This window comes from Bombina bombina, chromosome 6, assembly GCF_027579735.1.
Source record: "Bombina bombina isolate aBomBom1 chromosome 6, aBomBom1.pri, whole genome shotgun sequence".
Classification (NCBI taxonomy): Eukaryota; Metazoa; Chordata; class Amphibia; order Anura; family Bombinatoridae; genus Bombina; species Bombina bombina.
This window is the reverse complement of record NC_069504.1, coordinates 1,103,379,661-1,103,406,313: the sequence shown is the minus strand read 5'-3', so window position 1 is coordinate 1,103,406,313 and position 26,653 is coordinate 1,103,379,661. Positions and strand designations below refer to the sequence as shown.

The 26,653-nt window shown below is 40.7% G+C and overlaps 1 protein-coding gene across 1 annotated transcript in view; it reads right to left on the bottom strand.

The window, feature by feature from the left end:
* Nucleotides 1-208: 208 nt before the first annotated feature.
* ADCK2 (aarF domain containing kinase 2) overlaps nucleotides 209-26,653 on the bottom strand; it is a 39,980-nt gene continuing 13,535 nt past the window's right edge. The window contains exons 6-8 of the mRNA XM_053719036.1: nucleotides 18,551-18,679; nucleotides 9,809-9,862; nucleotides 209-998 (exon numbers count right to left, since the gene is read on the bottom strand). Of these exons, the coding sequence (XP_053575011.1) occupies nucleotides 855-998; nucleotides 9,809-9,862; nucleotides 18,551-18,679 (327 nt within the window). The 3' untranslated portion in view covers nucleotides 209-854. The remainder of the gene's footprint in view (nucleotides 999-9,808; nucleotides 9,863-18,550; nucleotides 18,680-26,653) is intronic.

The following is a 26,653-nucleotide window of genomic DNA, read 5'->3' as shown; positions in this document are numbered from 1 at the left end:
CTTCCTTAGAATAGGGAAATAAGATGAGAGTGCACGTAAGCTCGCTCCTTCCGCTGTCCCGGGACAGACATACTGATTTGTTGCTTAGAAATCCTTTACAATAGGATGTGGCTACTGAGAAACTTTTGAGGTAAAATATCTTTCTTTTTTACATAGAGATGTTCAGGTGATATTTTCTAGTCAGCTTTTTACAGCTATGCTGCATCACTTTCAAGTGTTTAAACATTTGGGTTTTATGGCCCTTTAATATAATTTATGGAGTGATTGTCGGCCAGAAACTACTGCATCAAATACAATAACTGGAGATTATACATAAAGACAAAGTTGTTTTAAATTTGCAAATCACAGACTACAAAATCTAGCTTTCATAACATTCGTAATTAAACAGTTAATTATTTAGTATCCCTGTAAACATAAAATGTCACTTGTGCTGTCTCTTGCGTTCTTGTAGCCATGTTTTTTTTTTCTGTTTTCCTTGAAAGTTCTGCTTAAAAGTGCAAATGTCTCTTTTTGTGCTCAGAAAACAGCTTCTGCTTTCAGTTTGTCAGCCACGATAATTCACTTTAGTATTATCAATGCTCTTTTCAGTCATTTAAACGCCATATGGAATTATTGTGTACAGCAAAATGATTGAACACATATTTTGCCATTAAATATTGTTAAAATGGTAAAAATCTTCCATAAAAAAGCATACTGTACAATTACTGCAACATAAAGAAAAAAAATGCATTGTTTTAGTTGCATTCAAGTAAAGTTCATCATATACCCGTATAGAATGAGAAGGGCAGTATTCGCGCTGAATGTTTCTAGGCCATCAGAGATTGGTCCCACACGATTCCCTTGAATCACACTGTCTATATTAGGAGAGACGCGGCACTCTTCACAAGGAGCGGCCGGGCAGCCTCAAGTATATCCATATCGGGGTCCAGACACCTACCAAGTCCTTCCATTACCAAAATAGCAAACACGATAGAAGCAAAGTTGCTCTCTAGTTTCACCTGAGATTGAAAAAGAGAAAAAAAAATTCTATAAAATCATAAGAAGCTGTGATAAAAAAAATATATATATATATATATATATATATATATATATATATATATATATATACACACACACACACATATACATATACACACACACACACATACATATATATATATATACACACACATACACAATATATACATACATACATACGTACATATACATATACACACACACACACACAGACAGTCGTATGCAAAAGTTTAGACACCCCTGACCATTTCGATGATTTTCATTTATAAATAATTGGGTGTTTGGATCAGCAATTTCATTTTGATCTATCAAATAATATTTCAGTAATATTTCAGTAGTGAAATTAGGTTTCTTGGAATAACAGAAAATGTGCAATATGCATCAAAACGAAATTAGACAAGTGCATACATTTGGGCGCCCCAACAGAAATATCGCTTTAATATTTAGTAGAGCCTCCTTTAGCAGAAATAACAGCCTCTAGACCCTTCCTATAGCCTGTAATGAGTGTCTGGATTCTGGATGAAGGTATTTTGGACCATTCCTCCTTGCAAAACCTCTCCAGTTCAGTTAGGTTTGATGATTGGCGAGCATGGACAGCCCGCTTCAAATTACCCCACAGATTTTCAATGATATTCAGGTCTGGGGACTAAGATGGTGATTCCAGAACATTGTACTTGTTCCTCTGCATAAATGCCAGGGAGTAGATTTTGAGCAGTGTTTTGGGTCGTTGTCTTGTTGAAATATCCGGCGTAACTTCAACTTTATGACCGATTCCTCAACATTATTCATTATCTGCTGATATTGAGTGGAATCCATGCAACCCTCAACTTTAACAAGATTTCCAGTACTGGTACTGGCCATACAGCAGGATGAAACATCCACCAAATTTTACTGTGGCTAGCAAGTGTTTGTCTTGGAACGCTGTGTTCCTTTGCCGCCATGCATAACGCCCCTTGTTATGACCAAATAACTCAATCTTTGTTTCATCAGTCCACAGCACCTTCTTCCAAAATGAAGCTGGCTTGTCCAAATGTGCGTTTGCATAGCTCAAGCGACTCTGTTTGTGGTGTGTGTGCTTCTTCCACATTTGCATTGTGTGCTCCAATTAATCAGTGTTAGGTAGTTACAGGTATTCAAATCAACAAAACGACAAGGGTGCCCACATTTATGCATCTGTCTAATTTCATTTTGATGCATATTGCACATTTTCTGTTAATCCAATAAACCTCATTTGACTACTGAAATATTACTGTGTCCTTCAGTTATTTGATAGATCAAAATGAAATAGCTGACCCAAACACCTAATTATTTATAAATGAAAATCATGGAAATTGTCAGGGGTGCCTAAACTTTTGCATACGACTGTAATTCTTATATATATATATATATATATATATATATATACACACACACACATATACATATACATACACACACACACACACACACACACAGATGGCCCTCGTTTTACAACGGTTCAATTTACACCGTTTCAGAATAACAACTTTTTTTCCAGTATATATACTGATCAATGTGTTTTATTATTTCAGCTTTGTTAAAAGGATGACATTTTTTTTTATTTTATTTTTTTTAATAATTTTATTATTGAAGTTAAAACATATATCATTACAACAAGGACTCGCCCTAAAGCCAATGTTACAACAGAGAAAGTAATACACTATCTATAGGAAAGCAACATTGAGAAAACAATATGCGCATGAAGCAATAGAAAATACATTTCAAATCTGATTATAGAGATAGATAGTGTCTTAGGCGAGATGAGACAGAACTTCATTTTATATTATAATGTCTGCATATGAACTCCACTTTCTAATAGTATTCAATCTAAGACCAAAATAGCAACCTGTGGAGGGTTAGCATAGAAATCAGCCACTCTTGGGCCGAGTTATACAGGGGAGAGGGGGATATTCAGCAGGTAAGCACCGCTATACGTATATGGAAAGGAGGTGGGGGGAGACGGAGCCATATATAAATGTAAAGAGCATATGGTATTTGGTGTAGTCCTATAAGCGCCCATTAGTCTACTTAGGAGTGTTTAGTGGATTAAAGTAACATTCCCACACAAAATGGGGTGACTAGTTAGGGGCTAAAGGTCACTCTGTTGATTCATTCAGGGAGACCCAAACATTAGAAATATAAACTACAAAGGAATGAATACATGTCACGATATTAGCAGTTTATCTATGTGTTCAGGCCTGGTCTAAGAGTAACGAAACAGGCAAAATGTGATCTTATCTAAACATTGCTTAGCAAACTCGTCCACTAATTAAAATGGAGCGTGATAGAAAATATACATTTCCAAATAACATTTGAGAAGATAGTAAACTGTTTAGAGACGATGAGATACATTTGATCATATAATAAACACATTACAGTTGTAGAACACGTCCTAACCTACGAGGAGGTAAGGCCATTTATAGAATCCTTTTAGTATTAATATATAATTGAACTAAATAGGTTATCTTCTAGGCCTATATAATAAACGTGTGACGTAATGGCATCTGAGCATATATAAGCACTAACAAGTGTATGAAAGACACAATAACAAACACAGCAATAAACATGTTGTAGATTCAGAAAGAACCTGGGGGGGGTGTATATTATTTCTGTAATAGGAGTGTATAAGGAACAAAGTGTACTAGTGGAGTGAAGAAACAAAACTAAATTCTATACCCGGTACACACAGAAACATGGAGCAACCATGGTGTAGCATGTCATGTGTCATACAGATCTTAGCCTCGTGTAGTACCAAGATTAAGAAACAATTGTTCTCTTCCCCTAAAGTGGAGCCAAGAGAGTTTTAGGTCAAACTAAGTAAATTATAGTGAGATTTGGGTACTATATATTCTGACATTGCAAGTGCTAAGCCTAACTACGCTATAGCTATACATTTTATATGAATAATTAAACCCCAAGCGTCTTATGGCGGTGAGATAGAATCAGACACCACTACTTGCTGTTTTGAGAGTCATACTTAGTATTCCTTTGGGTTAATTTGTTGGGATCAACCTATTTGTAAATTATAAACCTGTAAGTAGAAATATTTATATATATAAAAAAAATAAAAACAAATAAAAACAAATAGTATAATAAGTAGTATTCACTAAAATATACATATCAAACTGACCCATATGTGTTAACAGTAATTGTGGGCATAAATAAACCCTAAGTAACATGTGCCTTGTATACTGAAGCTATCTGTAAGTAATATGGTAAATGGGCCACTGAGACCCGCCTATCAGGTTGAATCATAAGAGCCTTAGCAAAAATATTGGGGTTAGCTTGTTTTCCACACTGTCAGTACTATGCTTATAGCTTACAGATAACATTTAAGTAGCACATTCTATATGTAAAAAGTTAATATAGGCCATCATATAAATGTGAACTACAGCAAAGAAAATCTCAGTGCATTAAAAACATTTTGTTAGGATAATTAGTTGATGTCATGTAGGTCTCTGGGGACAACGAACCTAGAATGTAAAAGACTGTCCTCCAATGTGTTGAGGCAGCAAAGTAAATATTGCTAAGGGTTAATTTTAGATTGTGAAAGCCTAAATTATGGCCTAATATCGGCAGGGTAACACCTGTACATCTGACAGTGAGTTAAAACAAATACACTGACAGCTATGTCTATATGTGAGCTGACCTGGCCTATCACCAGAAAATGAAATAATACAACCTAGCCTTCAGGCACAACACAAAACCTAAAGCATAACATAGAGACTTTTGAACAGAACGCATATCAAACTACAGCAAAATATTATGTTTATCTAAATTCTGTGATTGGTGCTAGTCTGATAAACAATCCCAAACTAGTAGCCCACGACATAACACAGGCAAAAAATATCCCATTAATACCAAGAATCTGTTCACAAGCGTGCAGCATAAGAGACCTCAGCTAACCCACGCCAAAGTTATTAGCCTGTAGTTACTGTAGAAGAAGAGCAGGTTATTTATATGTCCATCAGGGCTGCTAGTTAATTAACATATTGTCCTGTGAGGGACTGTCCAGAATCCGGTTATTGAGAGCCGCCGAGAGAAGTCATCAGAGCGGTCCATATGCAGAGCTGCTAGCCGACACCTGTTCTCAAGTTGAAGGGAGGGATGCCACGCTGCCCGCGGTCATATTGTGTAGTTGTCGCTGTAGGGTTCTCATGCAAGCGTGTCAAGCGGTCAGCGTCGCCCAGTGAGGCTCTGGCAACTTCCTTAATAGCGGTGGCACTAACCTCAGGCTTTTTGCTCGTCTTCTCTGGGTGTAGCGCCAAGAGTGAGTCCGCAAACATCCCTGCAGGTTCCGTGTTGAAGGATGTGAAGGGAATGGCGCCATCTTGTACGTGCACAAGCTCTCTTCGGGCACATAGTTCTCAGAGTTGTTGTGTCGGTGCATAATTTTTTTTATGAGCATACAGTGTTCTTTCAGCTTCCGTTCTATGGCTTCTGCTCAGCAAAACGGATTTCACCATAATACCGGCCATTCTAGTCATAGCTTCTCCCTTCGCCACTCTTAGCTGTTGCTTTTTGCAAGTCTGCAGCTTTCCATTATCCCATCTGTCTTGCGTCGGGGATGCTTGCTGATCCACAGGTGACTTTAGGCAGGCTAATAGTTCCTCATAGCCAGCATCAAGTTGTTGGTTAAGCTTCCACATTGCTTCATATAACTCTGCGGAGACTCCTTCCATATCTGACACCATACCTTTCGTAGGCCCCAATGGCCTAGCCATTTCTCAGTTAGCTGAGATAAGTAGGATGAATATCTGGCTTGAACAAATAATAAAGCGATTCACAATCACAGCGGGAACAGTCCTGCTTGTATACTGTTAGGATTGGGGCAAATTGCAGAGAATAAACCGCAATTTGCCGTTATTTTAAATAGATCTTTGCAGAAGCTCATTAAAACACGTCCTCACTGCTTGGCTGTTGGCTCCGCCCCCCCAAAGGATGACATTTTTATTTTACAAGGATCACATTGGGATTTAAATCTGTCTTTATTTGTGGAAGAGATCCACTTGACAAAGCAGACATGAGGCATGACTGACAGCTAATGTGCACAAGTCAAAAGTGTACTGTGGTATGCACCGCCTGTGCTATGGGGAATGGATGGATAGTTATGTTGTGTGTAATAGTTGGGATTATTCATTTCTACAGATATTTTCACAGATATGTTCCAAATGAAGAATATAAGAGCGCACATATTTTACCATTTGCCCGGAGACAGAGCTTTATGGTCTAAGGCAGGGTTCTTCAAATCACGGGTCGGGACCCATTACTGGGTCGCAACTTGTGTGTCCGTGTTGTGTGGTATGTGTCCGTGTTGTATAAGAGTGTGTGTGGTGTGTGTCCGTGTTGTATAAGAGTGTGTGTGGTGTGTGTCCGTGTTGTATAAGAGTGTGCGTGGTGTGTGTCAGTGTTGTATGAGAGTGTGTGCATCCGTGTTGTATGAGAGTGTGTGTGTCCGTGTTGTATGAGAGTGTGTGCGTCCGTGTTGTATGAGAGTGTGTGTGTCAGTGTTGTATGAGAGTGTGTGTGTCAGTGTTGTATGAGAGTGTATGTGTCAGTGTTGTATGAGAGTGTGTGTGTGTGGGGTGTGTGTCAGTGTTGTATGAGAGTGTGTGTGTGTGTGGTGTGTGTCAGTGTTGTATGAGAGTGTGTGTGGTGTGTGTCAGTGTTGTATGAAAGTGTGTGTGTGTGTGGTGTGTGTCAGTGTTGTATGAGAGTGTGTGTGTGTGTGTGTGGGGTGTGTGTCAGTGTCGTATGAGAGTGTGTGTGGTGTGTGTCAGTGTTGTATGAGAGTGTGTGTGGTGTGTGTTAGTGTTGTATGAGAGTGTGTGTGGTGTGTGTCAGTGTTGTATGAGAGTGTGTGTGGTGTGTGTTAGTGTTGTATGAGAGTGTGTGTGGTGTGTGTCAGTGTTGTATGAGAGTGTGTGTGTGTGGTGTGTGTCAGTGTTGTATGAGAGTGTGTGTGTGGGGTGTGTGTCAGTGTTGTATGAGAGTGTGTGTGTGGGGTGTGTGTCAGTGTTGTATGAGAGTGTGTGTGGTGTGTGTCAGTGTTGTATGAAAGTGTGTGTGTGTGTGTGGTGTGTGTCAGTGTTGTATGAAAGTGTGTGTGTCCGTGTTGTATGAGAGTGTGTGCGTCCGTGTTGTATGAGAGTGTGTGTGTCAGTGTTGTATGAGAGTGTATGTGTGTGGGGTGTGTGTCAGTGTTGTATGAGAGTGTGTGTGTCAGTGTTGTATGAGAGTGTGTGTGTCAGTGTTGTATGAGAGTGTGTGTGTCAGTGTTGTATGAGAGTGTATGTGTGTGGGGTGTGTGTCAGTGTTGTATGAGAGTGTGTGTGTGTGTGGTGTGTGTCAGTGTTGTATGAGAGTGTGTGTGGTGTGTGTCAGTGTTGTATGAAAGTGTGTGTGTGTGTGGTGTGTGTCAGTGTTGTATGAGAGTGTGTGTGTGTGTGTGGGGTGTGTGTCAGTGTCGTATGAGAGTGTGTGTGGTGTGTGTCAGTGTTGTATGAGAGTGTGTGTGGTGTGTGTCAGTGTTGTATGAGAGTGTGTGTGGTGTGTGTCAGTGTTGTATGAGAGTGTGTGTGTGTGGTGTGTGTCAGTGTTGTATGAGAGTGTGTGTGTGGGGTGTGTGTCAGTGTTGTATAAGAGTGTGTGTGGTGTGTGTCAGTGTTGTATGAGAGTGTGTGTGTGTGTGTGGTGTGTGTCAGTGTTGTATGAAAGTGTGTGTGTGTGTGTGGTGTGTGTCAGTGTTGTATGAGAGTGTGTGTGTGTGTGTAGTGTGTGTCAGTGTTGTATGAGAGTGTGTGTGTGTGTGTGTAGTGTGTGTCAGTGTTGTATGAGAGTGTGTGTGTGTGTGTGTGTGGTGTGTGTCAGTGTTGTATGAGAGTGTGTGTGTGTGTGGTGTATGTCAGTGTTGTATGAAAGTGTGTGTGTGTGGTGTGTGTCAGTGTTGTATGAGAGTGTGTGTGTGTGGTGTGTGTCAGTGTTGTATGAAAGTGTGTGTGTGTGTGTGTGGTGTGTGTCAGTGTTGTATGAAAGTGTGTGTGTGTGTGGTGTGTGTCAGTGTTGTATGACAGTGTGTGTGTGTGTGTGGTGTGTGTCAGTGTTGTATGACAGTGTGTGTGTGGTGTGTGTCAGTGTTGTATGAGAGTGTGTGTGTGTGTGGTGTGTGTCAGTGTTGTATGAGAGTGTGTGTGTGTGTGGTGTGTGTCAGTGTTGTGTGTGTGGTGTGTGTCAGTGTTGTATGAGAGTGTGTGTGTTATAGGAATAAAGTAAGAATACATTTTAGTCACTTAGCCAAAAGTTGAAGCTATCTTGTATATCACCTTCAGACATTTTCAGACCAAGCATAAAAATAGGATTGCTAAGGTATATGGTATCATGGCACCGAGTTTTTGGAAAAAAAAGTTTGAAGAACCCTGGTCTGGGTGTGTTTGGACATCTATGCCTGGGGGTTTAGATGTGAAATTTTCACCATTCATGGGTTACTGAACAGACAGCAACTGGTAAACTGAGATGTGATCAGGTAAATGATTCACCCTTTATTTTCACTTAAATTTTATAACTATAGAACAAGAAAATTAACAATTTTTATAAAAGTAAAAAGTTCTAATTAATCTTGGGTACGATAACTATTGGAATCGCTGGATAATTTGTTATTACTTCGCTGCTAAATCTGGTATCATTCAACTGCTCAAACAAGACCAGGAAGGGTTCTCTTTTATTTTTGGACTAATACAAAGAAAATGTGTATTTTATGTTGCCTTGTCTACTTTATGCTTGCGTGAACAGTCGCATCATTTGTGCCAACATAATAATAAACAGTCATAAGGGAAATGCAAAAAATAAGTATAAATCAGATTCCATGCTCTAATTCATTAGGAAACGTCATTTTAGCACTACCAACCTGCAAAGGGGTTAAACACAGTTAAAGTACTGCTTGGGAGCAGAAGTGGATGTTGCATGACCCAGCTGTGTGACTGCAGCTGTTGATTGGGTCAGCATCCATTTCCGCTTGAATGCAGCCGTTCTCTGCAGCATCCAAGCGGTACTAGTCATTAGTGTTAAAATTACATGCTCTAAAAACTTAAATTTTTTTTCAGCATAATGGCCCTTTTAAAGGACTATTAAATACAGTAGAATTTCATATAAAAAAACAATGCAAATAAACATTTAAAAAACGCCCTTTCATTTCCCTGCCTCTGTATCATGTGACAGCCATCAGCGAATCACAAATATGTTTATACTGATTTCTTGCACATGCTCATTAGGAGCTGGTGCCTCAAAACAAATTTAAAGGGATAATAAAACCAAACGTTTTCTTTCATGATTCAGATAGAGCAGTAATTTTAAGCAACCTTCTTAATTTACTCTTTTGTTCTCTTGGCATCTTTATTTGAAAAAGCAGGAATGTAAGGAGCCGGTCCATCTGTGGCTAAATATAAACAGACCTGCATTTTAGCCAATTAGTGCTGTGTCCTGCACAACTCCACAGGAGAGAGCACAATGTTAACTTTTATCAAACACATGAATTAGCAGTCTCTTTTTGTGACAAGCTAATAATAAGCATGTGATAAGAGACTGTTCAACCACTAGAGCGTGAATATTGCATAAATTGCAAGCAGCAATGGTTTAAAGAATTCAGTTGTTGCAATAGAATGTCCTTTAAACACAAAAGGTCTGCACAATAAATACTGCAATCAGAAACCTCTCTAGCACATTGCAGCATTTTACTACTGGTCCTTTATTTCACTTTAACAAACAAACAAAACATTACCTTGTGCGTCATCATAAGTCGGAAAACTCGAGAAAGCAAAACAGCAACTTGTATCTGAAAAAGAGACACAAATAAAAGTAGTGACATCACCGAGAATTCAGTTTGATGGATAAATTCTCTTAAGAATTAAAACTTAAGATGTGCAATTACATAATCACACTTTGTTGAGGTTTTATTTTTTTCGTTAAAGGGACACGAGACCCAAAAAATGAAATTCATGCTTACCTGATAAATGTATTTATTTCTTGACAAGGTGAGTCCACGGATCATCTAATTACTATTGGGAATATCACTCCTGCCCAGCAGGAGGCGGCAAAGAGCACCACAGCAAAGCTGTTAAATATCACCTCCCTTCCCTCCAACCCCAGTCATTCGACCGAAGCAAAGGAGAGAAAGGAAGCAACAAGGTGCAGAGGTGTCTGAAGTTTACAACAAAAAAACCCTGTCCTTAAGAAAACAGGGCGGGCTGTGGACTCACCGTGTCAAGAAATAAATAAATTTATCAGGTAAGCAAAAATGTTGTTTTCTTTCTAATGACACGGTGAGTCCACGGATCATCCAATTACTATTGAGAATCAATACCCAAGCTAGAGGACACGACAGGGAACCTAAACGGAAGGCACCACTGCTTGAAGAACCTCTCTCCCAAAAGCGCCTTAGAAAAAGTGTGAAGAGTGGACCAAGTTGCAGCCTTGCAAATCTGTTCCACAGAAGCTTTATTTTTGAATGCCCAGCAAGAGGAAACAGCCCTCGTAGAATGAGCCGTAACTCTCTCAGGAGGCTGCTGTCCAGCAGTTTCATAGGCCAAGCGAATGATACTCTTCAGCCACAAAGAAAGAGAAGTAGCCGTACCTTTCTGCCCATTACGTTTTCCAGAGAAAACTACAAACAGAGCAGAAGACTGACGAAAATCCTTAGTCGCCTGTAAATAGAATTTCAATGCACACACCATGTCCAGATTGTGCAGCAGACGCTCCTTCTGAGAAGAAGGGTTAGGACACAAGGAAGGAACAACAATCTCCTGATTAATGTTCCGATCAGAAACCACCTTAGGGAGAAACCCTAACTTAGTACGCAAAACTACCTTATCCGAATGAAAAATAAGGTAAGGAGACTCATACTGTAATGCTGAGAGCTCTGAAACTCTACGAGCAGATGAAATAGCAACCAGAAACAAAACCTTCAAAAGATAATAACTTAATATCTAAGGAATGCATACGCTCAAACGGAGCCTGTTGAAGAACTTTAAGAACTAGATTAAGACTCCAGGGAGGAGTAACTGGCTTAAACACAGGCCTGATTCTGACCAAGGCCTGACAGAACGATTGCACGTATGGTACATCCCCCACACGTATATGTAACAAAATAGACAAGGCAGATATTTGACCCTTTAGGGAGCTTGCCGATAAACCCTTCTCCAAACCCTCTTGGAGAAAAGCCAAAATTCTAGGAATCCGAACTCTACTTCAAGAGTAGCCTTTGGATTCACACCAATGCAGATATTTACGCCATATCTTATGGTAAATCTTTCTAGTCACAGACTTACGCACCTGAATCATAGTCTCAATGACCGACACTGAAAATCCATGCTTAGATAAAATTAAGCGTTCAATCTCCAAGCAGTCAGCTTCAGAGAAACTAGATTTGGATGAAGGAAGGGCCCCTGAAGTAGAAGGTCCTTCCTCAATGGAAGTCTCCAAGGTGGACGAGACGACATCTCCGCCAGGTCTGCATACCAGATCCTGCGAGGCCACGCCGGTGCTATGAGGATCACTGACACCCTCTCCTGTTTGATTCGAGCAATGACTCGAGGGATAAGAGCGAACAGCGGAAATAGGTATGCAAGACTGAAATTCCAAGGTACCGCCAGAGCGTCTATCAGTACCGCCTGAAGATCCCTTGACCTCGACCAGTACTTCGGAAGCTTGGCATTCTGCCGAGATGCCATGAGATCCAGCTCCGGCTGTCCCCATTTGAGAATCAAGCTGGAAAACACTTCCGGATGGAGTTCCCACTCCCCCGGGTGAAAGGTCTGTCTGCTCAGAAAATCTGCCTCCCAGTTGTCCACTCCTGGGATGCGGATCGCCGACAGGCAGCAGTTGTGGGACTCCGCCCACTGAATTATCTTGGCTACCTCTGCCATGGCCAAGGAACTCCGAGTTCCCCCCTGATGGTTGATGTAAGCCACTGAAGTTATGTTGTCCGACTGGAACCTGATAAACCGGGCCAAAGCTAACTGAGGCCAGAAGAGCATTGAAGATTGCTCTCAGCTCCAGAATGTTTATGGGTAAAACAGACTCCGACCGAGTCCATGTCCCCTGAGCCTTTAGAGAGCCCCAGACTGCTCCCCATCCCAGTAGGCTGGCGTCCGTTGTCACAATCACCCAGGTGGGTCTGCGGAAGCAGGTTCCCTGGGAGAGATGTTCCTGAGACAACCACGAAAAGGAGAGAATCCCTTGTCTCCTGCTCCAGAAGTACTTGTGGAGGCAGATCCGCATAATCTCCGTTCCACTGCCTGAGCATGCACAACTGCAGAGGCCTGAGGTGGAAATGGGCAAACGGATGATGTCCATGGCTGCTACCATCAGACCGATTACCTCCATGCATTGAGCCACTGATGGCCGAGGAGAGGACTGAAGCGCTAGACAGGAATAGAAAATCTTTGATTTCCTGACTTCTGTCAGAAAAATCTTCATTGATAAGGAATCTATTATAGTTCCCAAGAAAACTACCCTTGTAGTTTGGAACTAAGGAACTCTTTTCCAAAATTCACCTTCCATCCGTAAGATCGCAGGAAGGATAACAACATTTCCGTGTGGGATCTTGCTTGTTGAAAGGATGGCGCCTGAACCAGAATGTCGTCCAGATAAGGCTCCACTGCAATGCCCCGCAATTGGAGCACCACCAACAGGGATCCCAGAACCTTTGAGAAAATTCTGGGAGCTGTGGAAAGGCCAAATAGAAGAGCCACAAACAGGAAGTGTTTGTCTAGAAATGCAAACCTCAGAAACTTGTGATGGTCCCTGTGGATGGGAACATGCAGGTACGTGTCCTTTAAATCTACCGCTGTCATAAATTGACCCTCTTCAACCAAGGAAAGAATGGAACGAATAGTTTCCATCTTGAAGGACGGTACTCTGAGGAATTTGTTTAGACTTTTGAGATCTAAAATTGGTCTGAACATTCCCTCTTTTTTGGTAAAACACGAACAGATTGGAGTAAAATCCCAAACCCTGATCCTGTATTGGAACAGGAACTATCACTCCCAGGTCGGAAAGATCTTGAACACAGAGTAAGAACGCCTCTCTTATTATCTGGTCTACAGATAATCTAGAGAGAAGAAACCTGCCCCTGGGAGGGACAGTTTTGAACTCTAGCGTGTATCCCTGGGACACAATGTCCACCGCCCAGGGATCCTGAACATCCCGAACCCCACAAGATCCAGTCCAGGATCGGGGGCAGACCCTTCATGCTGACTTTGAGTCATTGGCGGGTTTCTTAGCTTGCTTTCCATTGTTCCATGACTGGATGGACCTCCAGGAAGGCTTGGATTGTTCTTGTGAGGGAGAGGAAGGCTTGCCCTTTAAGTTTCGAAAGGAATGAAAATTACTCTGACACCCCTTCTGTTTATTCCTCTTATCCTGAGGGAGGAAATTACCTTTTCCTCTTGTAATGTCGGAAATGATCTCAGCCAGACCCGGCCCAAACAAGGTCTTTCCCTTGTAAGGGATCGCCAAAAGCTTAGACGACACATCCGCAGACCAGGATTTCAACCATAAGACTCTGCGAGCCAATACGGCAAACCCAGAAATTTTTGCTCCTAGTTTAATAACCTGTAGGGAGGCATCCATAATAAAAGAATTTGCCAACTTAAGGGCCTTAATTCTATCTTGGATCTCCTCGAGGGTAGTGTCTGTCCGAATAGAATCAGAAAACGCATCAAACCAGTATGCCGCCGCACTAGTGACGGTAGCAATACACACCGCAGGTTGCCATTGTAAACTCTGGTGTACATACATTTTCTTGAGTAACCCCTCTAATTTCTTGTCCATAGGATCCTTAAAGGAACAACTATCTTCTATGGGAATAGTGATCCTCTTAGCTAGCGTGGAAATTGCTCCTTCCACCTTGGGTACCGTCTGCCAAGACACCTTGATAGAGTCTGCTATAGGAAACATCTTCTTAAATATAGGGGATGGAGAAAAAGGGATACTCTGTCTCTCCCATTCCCTAGCAATAATCTCTGTAGCTTGATCTGGTACAGGAAAAAACTCCACCATGGAAGGAATATCAAAATACTTGTTTAGTTTACTAGACTTCTTTGGATTGACTACGACAGTAGTGTCGGAGTCGTCCAGGGTAGATAAAACCTTCTTAAGTAACCAACGGAGGTGTTCGAGCTTAAAGGGACACTGAACCCAAAATTTTTCTTTCGTGATTCAGATAGAGCATGACATTTTAAGCAACTTTCTAATTTACTCCTATTATCAAATTTTCTTTATTCTCTTGGAATCTTTATTTGAAATGCAAGAATGTAAGTTTAGATGCCGGCCCATTTTTTGGTGGACAACCTGGGTTGTCCTTGCTGATTGGTGGATAAATTCATCCACCAATAAAAAAAATGCTGTCCAGAGTTCTGAACCGTTTTAATTTTTAAAACGAAACTGCTTTATTTTTCTGCAGTAAAATTATAAAGTAGCACAAAAATCACTCTGGACAACCTCTACACCTCAGCTTAGCTGAGGTGCTTACCTGCCTGACTGAAAACTGAGTGATTATTCTGCTAGAAAATCCGGACTCAACAGCTATTCTCTCTGAAGTGAAGACCGGTAACCGTTATACAGCTAATGACTGTGACGCAGCAAGCTCCGCTCCGTAACACAGAAAGTGAAGGGGGGAAAAGCCGCGCAACAGAAAATGCCGCCTCAGCTAGCCCTGCCCATCGTGGGCGTTATAACGTTAACCTCCTGATCGGCTAAAAGAATTACCCAAGCCGCAGGGAGTAAAGTAATAATCAAAACACCACCTCTGAGCCATCTCTCCTCGTCCCCAGTGCCTGCTATTGCTGCCAATAAAATGATCTCTTGTACCAATAATTATAATGTAAAGTGTCATCCTTATTTTCTGCAATGTGTCCCAGAAAAATTAAAGTTAGTACTTACCTTTATACTTCTGCCAGGCAGCACGGCAGCTCACTAGGTTTGAGAAGGCCAGTTCCCTCACATGGACCTGTGGATAAAAACAAAGACTGAGTAATCTTACTCAGGCTTGCACGATTAGGGCAGCATTAAATACATGGGAGGCGCAGTGAGGATTGTACCCCACAAGTTCCCATTGCTTGAAAGCCACCACTGCTCTACTGAAGAGACTGATATGGACTACGGCTACACCCTAGGACAAAGCAGCACAATCTTGCATTGCTGAAAAATAATAAAATCTTGATTGAAGAATCTTCTAACACCTAAACTTTACCATTTCCTTGCTCTAACGTAGACAAAGAGAATGACTGGGGTTGGAGGGAAGGGAGGATATTTAACAGCTGTGCTGTGGTGCTCTTTGCTGCCTCCTGCTGGGCAGGAGTGATATTCCCAATAGTAATTAGATGATCCGTGGACTCACCGTGTCATTAAAAAGAAATAATCTTTACGATTCAGAAAGCAATTTGAAACAATTTTACAATATACTTCTATTATCAAACTGGTTTCATTATTTTGGTATCCTTTGCTGAAATGGTAGCAATGCACTACTGAGAGCTAGCTGAACACATCAGGTGAGCCAATGACAAGAGGCATATATGTGCAGCCACCAATCACCTTTATACTTCTGCCAGGCAGCACGGCAGCTCACTAGGTTTGAGAAGGCCAGTTCCCTCACATGGACCTGTGGATAAAAACAAAGACTGAGTAATCTTACTCAGGCTTGCACGATTAGGGCAGCATTAAATACATGGGAGGCGCAGTGAGGATTGTACCCCACAAGTTCCCATTGCTTGAAAGCCACCACTGCTCTACTGAAGAGACTGATATGGACTACGGCTACACCCTAGGACAAAGCAGCACAATCTTGCATTGCTGAAAAATAATAAAATCCTGATTGAAGAATCTTCTTTCTAACACCTAAACTTTACCATTTCCTTGCTCTAACGTAGGCAAAGAGAATGACTGGGGTTGGAGGGAAGGGAGGATATTTAACAGCTGTGCTGTGGTGCTCTTTGCAGCCTCCTGCTGGGCAGGAGTGATATTCCCAATAGTAATTAGATGATCCGTGGACTCACCGTGTCATTAAAAAGAAATAATCTTTACGATTCAGAAAGCAATTTGAAACAATTTTACAATATACTTCTATTATCAAACTGGTTTCATTATTTTGGTATCCTTTGCTGAAATGGTAGCAATGCACTACTGAGAGCTAGCTGAACACATCAGGTGAGCCAATGACAAGAGGCATATATGTGCAGCCACCAATCAGCAGCAAGCTCCCAGTAGTGCATTGTGGCTACTGAGCCTACCTAGGTATGCTTTTAAAACAAAAGATCCTAAGAGAACAAAGCAATTTAAATAAAAGGAAATTGAAAAGTTGTTTAAAACGTTATGCTCTATCTGTATGATGAAACATTTTGGTTTTCATGTTCCTTTAAAAAAAATTAAGTTATGTTGAAACCTCTCAAAGAAAAGAAAAATGAAGAAAAATACATCTTTATAATAATACACACAATGTTACATATTTCAAGTAATGCAGAATGAGAGTGTTGTAAACGTATTCTTGTCAGTAATTACTGGTCCTAACACAATGAGCCAATAGTTATTGCGTTCTAGAATGAGCTGTTATTCTATTGGCTATTTTTTTTAAATGCAGCCAATAGAAAGAATCTAGCTGCCAGCACACCTCTATGGAAAGCAATATTATGGTGGGGTACAGAAGGAAGAAGACCCCAGGAAGCGCAGAGCAGACAATGCACCACAGTATTAGGGAAACTTTTTGTTTTTATGGGGGGGTTTGCTTTGTTTTTAAAAGGGACAGTCTAGTCCAAAATAAACGTTCATGATTCAAATAGGGCATGTAATTTTAAATTTACTTTCCAATTTACTTTTATCACCAATTTTGCTTTGTTCTCTTGGTATTGTAAGTTGAAAGCTAAACCTAGGAGGTTCATATGCTAATTTCTTAGACCTTGAAGGCCACCTCTTATGTGAATGCATTTTGACAGTTTTTCACCACTAGAGGGCATTAGTTCATGTGTGTCATATAGATAACTTTGAGCTTATGCACGTGAAGTTACCTAGGAGTAAGCACTGATTGGCTAAAATGCATGTCTGTCAAAATAACTGAAATAAGGTGACAGTTTGCAGAGGCTTAGATACAAGGTAAGGACATAGGTAAAAATGAATTATTATAACTGTGTTGCTTATACAAAACTGGGGAATGGGTAATAAAGGGATCATCTATCTTTTTAAACAACAAAAATTCTGGTGTTGACTGTCCCTTTAAGGGCTGGTTTTTTTTTTAAATAACTTATTTTCACTAAAGTTTATTTTATAACTTAGGGCGTCTGAGGGGTGTCTTTCTGGAACTGATTAGTTGTTAGTGGTTTTAGGAGATTAAAGGGACAGTCAACACCAGAACTTTTTGTTGTTTCAAAAGATAGATAATCCCTTTATTACCAATTCCCCAGTTTTGCACAACCAACACAGTTATAATAATACACGTTTTACCTCTGTGATTCCCTTGTATCTAAGCCTCTGCAGACTGCCCCTTTATTTCAGTTATTTTGACAGACTTGCATTTTAGCCAATTCAGTGCTCACTCCTCTGTAAATTCACGTGCATGAGGTCCAAGTTATCTATATGAAACACATGAACTAACGCCCTCTAGTGGTGAAAAACTGTCAAATGCAGAGGCGACCTTCAAGGTCTAAGAAATTAGCACATGAACCTCCTAGGTTTAGCTTTCAACTAAGAATACCAAGAGAACAAAGCAAAAATAGTTATAAATGTAAATTAGAAAGCGGTTTAAAATTACATGCCCTATCTGAATCATGAAAGGTTTTTTTGGACCCGACTGTCCCTTTAAGAGCATAGGGGAGTTTGCATTGGGTGTTGTGGCAGTTAGGAGGTTAATAGCATAGAGGAGTTTGCATTGGGGTTTTTGGCAGTTAGGAGGTTAATAGCATAGGGGAGTTTGCATTGGGGTTTTTGGCAGTTAGGAGGTTAATAGCATAGAGGAGTTTGCATTGGTGGTTAAGGAATTAATAGTGATGGGGAGTTTGCATTGGAATAGTGACAGCTATGGGGGTAAAGAGCATAGAATGGTTTGTCTGCATTGGTGGTATTTCAGATGAGGGGTTAATAGTGTGATGTGGCAGAATTTAGGGAAATGTTTATTAATTTATTTCTTGCGTGCCTCCGCTAGACATTAAGGTTGTGCACACTATTTTGTTTCCCCTAGCACAACCAATAGGGCTCATAAAATTATCACAAGGCACAAAAAGATAACCAAATACTTATGAGCGCAAAGGTGTCAGCGGTGTGGATATTAATGATGAATCTGATGCAAAAACAAATATGTTTTATTCAGTACTTCACAGCTGTATCGATTGCAGTTTAAATTTAAAAAGCTTTTACCTGACTTGTCAGATGCTGCCCTTTCATATGGATGTTATGACATTTGGAGTACAGTGAACTTTATGAACATTATTAAAAAAAACAAAAAACTAAAAAGCTTTGGAAGATAGGGAGGTCTCACCTTGCCCAGAGACACAGTGTTCTTCCGGGCCTCGTTCACCAGTTCCGCCATCTCTGTCTTGAATCTCTCCGTATCCCTACACTGGTTGTCTCTGGCGTGATGCAGGATCAGCTCAGCCACGCGGTCTCCCTGTGAATAGACAAAGGAGATCCAATATTTGTCATAATAACAGCTTGTGAATATGATGATTAAGGGGCATTGTTAGAACAGGTAACACATTTTTAATACTCACCATAGGCATTGCAGCTACTGACATTAATGGTAACTGACAGTGACTGCAGCTTCTGATTGGCTAACTGGCCATGCTACAGTGCTTATGCTTAGACCTATGTGTTAACCCCCTTTGGAGAGGATACATAGGGGCCGATTTATTAAAGTGACATGATATGATGTAGCGTATCATGTCCGCCGCACATCAATAAATGCTAACAATGTGAACTGCTTGTGCAATGCCGCCCCCTGCAAATAATACATCAGGAAGGAGGCGTGATATCCAACTAAAGGAAATGGAGGATAGATTCAGGAACACAGGACACAATAATCAACTGATTAAGGAGGCAAGATTGGATCTGAATGCAGACTATACTGACAAGGATACCCAGAGTAGGATTAACTTTATTACTACTTACACTCCCAACACAAGAACACTGGGAATGACTTTGAAAGAGAAATGGGACATTGTAGAGTCTGATGACTCATTACCCTACCGTGGATATGGTCCACCAAGGATTGGCTATAAGCGGGGTAGAAACTTGAAGGACATACTGATGAGGACAGACCCTATCAGCAGCTATAGTAAGGTAATAACCTTGACTAAGAAGGGATCCTTTAAGTGTCCTAGCTGTGCTACGTGTAATGCGATGCTCCAGTGCAGCCATTTCCGACACCCACACACCAATGAAAGGTTTAAAATCAATCACTACCTTACATGCTCCACGAAATTTGTGGTATATATGCTAAACTGTAATTGTGGCCTGTTTTATATAGGCAAGACTTCAGACGACATTAAAAAGAGGATGGCAAACTACAGATGTGCCATACGCACTGCCATTGATAAATGGAAAAGTGACCAGCCTGTGGCGAGGCATTTCATGGAAAAGGGCCACTCTGTGGCGGACTTGAGGTTTAAATTAATTGACCATGTCCCTCCACTGAGTCGGGGTGGTGATCGGGGAAAGCTGCTATTCCGAAAAGAGGCAGAGTGGATCTACAAACTGGACACTGTTCACCCAAGGGGTCTGAACATGGGTATTGAATGGCATTGCTTCCTGTGAGGGGACTATACAAGTGTCTGAAATTCGCACGGACTAGATCGTGATACCCCCCTATATGTGGACTAACTGTGATATAAGTACTTAGAATTAATGGTTGTAATTGACGGTTGTATTCTTGGCACTTTGGGTGTGTGTGGGCATGTCTTGTTTCTCAGTACTGTTGACGTATGTTTAAACTATCAAGGTGTCACTGTTGATCTATTTCTTTTACAAAGATATGACGAGTCCACGGATTTCATCCTTACTTGTGGGATATTAACCTCCTGCTAACAGGAAGTGGCAAAGAGCACCACAGCAGAGCTGTATATATAGCCCCTCCCTTCCCCTCCACCTCCAGTCATTCTCTTTGCCTGTGTTATACTAGGAAGAAATGGTAAAGTGAGGTGTAAGTTTTAGTTTCTTCAATCAAGAAGTTTTTTATTTTAAAATGGTACCTGTGCGTGCTATTTTCCTCAGGGGGATATGGAAGAAGATTTCTGCCCTGAGGTTTGATGATCTTAGCATTTGTAACTAAGATCCACGCTGGTTCCCACAAGACTTCTGAAGGTAACCATGAGACATCTTCAGTGTGGAGACCGGTTTCATGCTACAAGTAGCATTAAGGTATGTGCAGCCTTTTTTTCTGAGGAGACTTGGTGTATCAGAACTGGCTGACATTATTTCCCTGTATGGGGATGGGGTAAGCAGTAAAACCTATTTTAATAAGAGGGATGTTACTGGAGTCCCTATGTTATATTTATCATTAGTTGATATTTGGGCATTACGTGACATGGGAGACATTGTAAAAAACGATGTTTTATGTTTTTTTATTTTTGGCACTTAAAACTTATTGGTTTTATGCTTGAGGGTTATATTGTGTGTGTATTTCTACTTTACTGCAAAACTGCATTCCCATGCGGTGTTGTTTGGGCCTACTCCAACTTTTGACCTTAAGGGGCGGAGCCTATTTTGGCACATTTTCCTTCAGGCTTAGCAGCAGCAAACAGTAACTCGGTGGCTCCTGGACTGTGTAGCTGGTCTGAAGGGTTGGAAACTTGATTTGAAGTACTCTGGGGGCAGGTAGGCGCCACAGCAGAGCTGTGGCAAGTTGTAGAGGGTATTTTTTATCTATCTTTTAACTAGATGTTGATATGAGTACTTCTAAAGCCTTATTTCTGCCCTTGCTTCTGGGTGGGGGGCTGGGGTGCAGTTTGGAACTCCCTGAAGGCTCAGGGTGTTTTGACTCAGGAGGAGTCTCTACTTCCAATCAATATTCTGAAACTGAGAGCAATATTCAATACGTTTCAGGCGTGGCCTCAGTTGGCTTCAGCCAAATTCATCAGATTCCAGTCGGACAACATCACGACTGTGGCATTTCTCAATCATCAGGGGAGAACAAGGAGTTCCTTAGCGATGATAGAGGTATCCAAGATAATCAGTTGGGCGGAGGCACACTCTTGTCATCTGTCAGCAATCTACATCACAGGAGTAGAGAACTGGGAAGCAGATTTTCTAAGTCGGCAGAATTTTCATCCGGGGGAGTGGGAACTTCACCCGGAGGTATTTGCCTCATTGATTCTCAGATGGGGCAGACCGGAATTGGATTTGATGGCATCTTGGCAGAATGCCAAGCTTCCAAGATACGGATCCTGGTCAAGGGATCCTCAGGCCGAACTGATAGATACCTTGGCAGTGCCTTGGTTGTTCAGCCTAGCTTATGTGTTTCCGCCGTTTCCTCTCCTTCCATGTGTGATTGCTCGAATCTAACAGGAGAGAGCTTCAGTGATCCTGATAGCGCCTGCGTGGCCACGCAGGATTTGGTATGCGGATCTAGTGGACATGTCCTCTCTGCCACCGTGGAAACTTCCATTGAGTCAGGACCTTCTCATTCAAGGTCCTTTTGAACTTCCAAATCTAATTTCTCTGCAGCTGACTGCGTGGAGATTGAACGCTTGATTTTATCGAAGCGAGGATTCTCTGATTCGGTTATCAATACTTTGTTATAGGCTAGAAAGCCTGTCACTAGAAAAATCTATCATAAGACATGGTGTAAATATCTTTATTGGTGTGAATCCAAGAGTTACTCATGGAGTAAAGTTGGGATTCCTAGGATTCTGTCTTTTCTCCAAGAAGGATTGGAGAAAGGGTTATCAGCAAGTTCCTTAAGGGGACACATTTCAGCTTTGTCAATTCTGTTTCACAAACGTTTGGCAAATGTACCAGATGTTCAGTCTTTTTGTCAGGCTTTATCTAGAATTAAGCCTGTATTTAGACCAATTACTCCTCCCAGGAGTTTGAATTTAGTTTTTCAAGTTCTTCAAGGGGTTCCGTTTGAACCCATGCATTCCATGGATATCAAATTGTTATACTGGAAAGTTCTGTTTTTAGGTTGTTTCAAATAAGAATATTAATCAGGAAATTGTTGTTCCTTCCTTATGTCCTAACCCTTCTAAGAAGGAGCGTATGTTGCATAATTTCGATGTGGTCCGTGCCTTAAAGTTTTACTTTCATTTCCGTCAATCTTCTTCTTTATTCATTGTTCATTCTGGAAAGCGTAGGGGTCAGAAAGCTACGGTTACCTCTCTTTCTTTTTGGCTGAGAAGTATCATCCGCCTGGCATATGAGACTGCTGGACAGCAGCCTCCTGAAAGAATTACGGCTCATTCTACTAGGGCTGTGGCTTCCACATGAGCTTTTAAAAGCGATGCATCTGTTGAACAGATTTGTAAGGCTGCGACTTGGTCGTCCCTTCACACTTTTTCCAAATTTGATACTTTTGCTTCTTCTGAGGCTATTTTTGGGAGAAAGGTTCTTCAAGCAGTGGTGCCTTCGGTTTAGGTTCCTGTCTTGTCCCTCCCTTTCATCCGTGTCCTATTGCTTTGGTATTGGTTTCCCACAAGTAAGGATGAAATCCGTGGACCTCTTCATATCTTTGTAAAAGAAAACTAAATTTATGCTTGCCTGATAAATTACTTTATTTTACGATATGACTAGTCCACGGCCCACCCTGTTCTGTTTAAAACAGTTTTTCTTTATATTTTTTGTAAACTTCAGTCACCTCTGCACCTATTAGCCTTTCCTTTTTCTCTTCCTATACCTTCGGCCGAATGACTGAGGGTGGAGGGGAAGGGGAGGGGCTATATATACACAGCTCTGCTGTGGTGCTCTTTGCCACTTCCTGTTAGCAGGAGGTTAATATCCCACAAGTAAGGATGAAATCTGTGGACTCGTCATATCGTAAAAGAAAGTAATCTATCAGGTAACCATAAATTTAGTTTTTAGTATAGTCAGTTGTTACCATGGGGCACTGGTACCCTTATTTCCTATCTATGTCCCGGTACCCATGGGGATCTTTGAGATATACCTCTCTTCACTATGATAATGGCAGTTGTGTTTGATCCTTACGCATGGTAAAGGTCCCCTGTATGTATATGTTACGGTGGCCATATTTAATCATTATTTATCGTTCCCCCCTTGAGGTCGTCATCATCCTGACACATAGCCCTTATCAGATGCTGTATATATCTGTATATGCTATTCAGCACACTAACATGCTATGTGAACCACCCCTAATATCAATACGGTCTTTGCTCTCTTTCCTGCAGACTGACACATAGCCCCTTACAGTAATTGTATATGTTTCCCTTATCATCTGGCATATTGTAGGAGGGATCTCCGGTATTAATTTATTTTGACTGGCGACTCAGTATTAGGATTGGACATTTATGCCTAGCCTTGGCCATTACCCTGCAAAGCGTTGGTGTTTAGATTTATAGGGGCTTTTCCCTCACCACCTATCCTGTGGCTCCATTTTGCTAGTGTGGGTGGCGTTCCACATGCGATACGCATGTGCATTGGAACGTGAACTGTCTGATACTATGTAGTGCGCTCTGTACTCCCAGGCCTATAATCCACTCTAATTTGGGGCCGTTTCTAGCTGATACATGGGAGTCCCGTTATGCTTAAGGTAACTCTTACATGTTTGTGCCGAAAAGGGTTCTCTAACTATTTAGGGCCGTTTGAACTAACGGACTATACACTACGATGTGTGGATGTTTGTGCACGCTGTTACGATCTCCCCTACGTTTGAGCCAGTTCCATACAGGGCTTATTTGATATATTGGTAGAATGCTTGCGGGATGGCCTATGTCAGGATTAGTACACTTGGGGCCTCTGACCATTGAGGCTTGTATGGGTTTATCCTGTCATTTTAAGCTACATTTGGATGTATACAGGGACTGCAGGTCAGGTATATAGCCTCTGATGAACCTATACTCCTATTTAATATTACGTGTGTGCTGTTACTCTGGTATACATGGTTGTAACAATATTTACTTTTTGTGAGAAATGTTTTTATACTGTATCCAGTATATCCTTGATCACTGTGCCACAGCTGTTTGTCACTATAGAGGAATTTTAATCATGCCTAGGATAAACTATAATACATGTATATGTACCTCTCTGTATAGGTGTGGATTTAAACATATTTGTTTCTTGTTGGTATTTCTTTATGTCTTATTTTTGCACTGTGTTGTTTACCAAGAACTGGTTGCCTAGGCAGCAGGTTTTTGGCGGTTTTTACACTGGGAGAGGGTCTTATGTGAGGGTAGAAAAAACCCAACAACATGCGCTTGTGGAGAGGGGTCTACTACACTACAGAAGAAAAAATAAATAACATAAATTATATATATATATATATATATATATATTTAATTAAATACCAGCTAAAGGTATTAATCTATTTGCTACTATAATGTCTTGTTTTTGGGAATATATATATATATCTCAAAATTTCCATTAGCCCACAAGCCATTGGTGAGTGTTAATTTAACAGTGTCGAGTGAACTAGTATCTAAAGGGATATTAAATATCCATGAAAGGGCAAGGATATGTTATTCCTCTAGGGACCCCATTAGTGCTTAGACCTACTTCTGAGAGGGTAAAAAGGGAGAAAAAGATGGTGCTAAGAAAGAGTTTAGAAAAAAAGAAAGAGTGAAGCGATCAGAAAGACACAAAAGAGTGTAAAGAGAAGAATGGCCTGAGAGAGAAGCGAGAGGGTAAAACGAGAGATTGAAGAGAGGAGGGAGTGGATAATGATAGTTGAGCGATGATAATTATAAAATAAATAAATGTCCAGGTCTGCTATCGCCTCACATTAATGTCAGCACTCTCTGTTTTTCTCTCAGCTCAACAACTTCTTTTTTCTATACAGCTGTTGTCTTCCTCAGAACCCCTAGTTGAAAACTGCTATGCACTATTTTTGTCAATGTATTACTGTATGTAGCATTATTTAATTTATGGTATAAAATAAAAACTATTACAAAATGAATGTACAATAATGGGTTTCACAGTGGGTAAACATATGCAAAGAGGGGGTGGAGTAGTGTGTGTGGTGTGGGCAGGTAGTGCATGGGATCAGAAGTGGCAAGTTACATTTTGGGCAGGCTAGTAGCTCAGGACTTGAAATTTTGAGAGGTGTGTGTATATATATATATATATATATATATATATATATTTATTTTGTTACTGGCATTCTAGCAGCCAGTAACAAAGACGGTGGGGGTATTGCGAAGGCGGAGGGTTAGAAAACTGTTGGGGGGGGGGAATCAGGGAGGTACGTAGGTGAAGAGGGTGCCCTACACTACAGAAATAAAAATATTACTAAACTGCCAGACTGTCTGCCAGTACCTAAGATGGTGGTGACCAATGGAGGTGAGGGAGGGTAATCTCTACACTACAGCAAATATTAACCATACAAGATACCTGATTAACTCCATCACTGTGGTGCAATTAGCGGCTTTCTAATTGCCAAAAACAATGGCAAAGCTATTCATACCTGAACAAAGGTAACCCCAAATAAGCTTTTACAAACATTTGTCTTATGACTACAATAGTTTTGTTTAAATAATTTCAGTGAGAAACCCAACGTTTGCGAAAAAATGTACTTTTTTTTTAAAATAATCGTATTTGGCGACCAAATAGCAGCATCAAATATAGCAAAATGGTCTTATGTCAATACCTTGTGTTGTAATATATATATATAGTTTTTAGAGCTAAATAAAAAAAGGCCCTATTTCTTTTTAAACAGAGTGATAGCAAAAATGCTAAAAATTCCCTGGCATTTTTTGTTTGCAGGTTGCAAAGGGGTTACAGGGGCATGATACTAATAAATTGTCTTTTTTTCTATCTAAAAGAAAATGTTTTAAAATGTATTACAGAACAATGTTCTTTTGCTGAATAAGCCTTTTTTTCTTGTGAGAGTTGCCTTCATCAGCCAGTTAGCAGTAGAGTCCTAAGACTCAGACGTATGGGGATTAGTCACTTCCTGTTAGCTTCAGTTTAAATTCAAGCAGCTTTTTAATATATTCGACTTCATATACATGATAGAAAAAAATGAAGTAATATGCTCTTTTAAATAAATTTAGCTACAACTCAAGATATATATACTGTATATACTGCAAGTCACTAACTGCTGAAAATAGGTGTATATGTGACAAGGGGCGATTGTACAAAACTGCTGGCGCACAGAGGGTAAAAGGACAAGTATATTCAGTTTATCTGAAGCAGGTGACAAGGAGATCATGCTTAACCATTTCTGTGCAGAAAAGATAGAAACAACCAATAATTTTGCAGTAAATCCACCCTGTGGGTCAAAGTATACTGATTACTGTAACTTCCTTTATTTTCCTTGTGTGTGTACGGCCCTGCTACGGGCTCACAAGGGCTGAAAAGGGACATTAAATTGCTCAGGGAAATACAATTACAGAACCATGGTTATTAATCACCATTTTATAGTTGTCCTCCTGTGTCTGCTGCTGTATTCATTGTCACTCTTACAAGTATTAGTTAG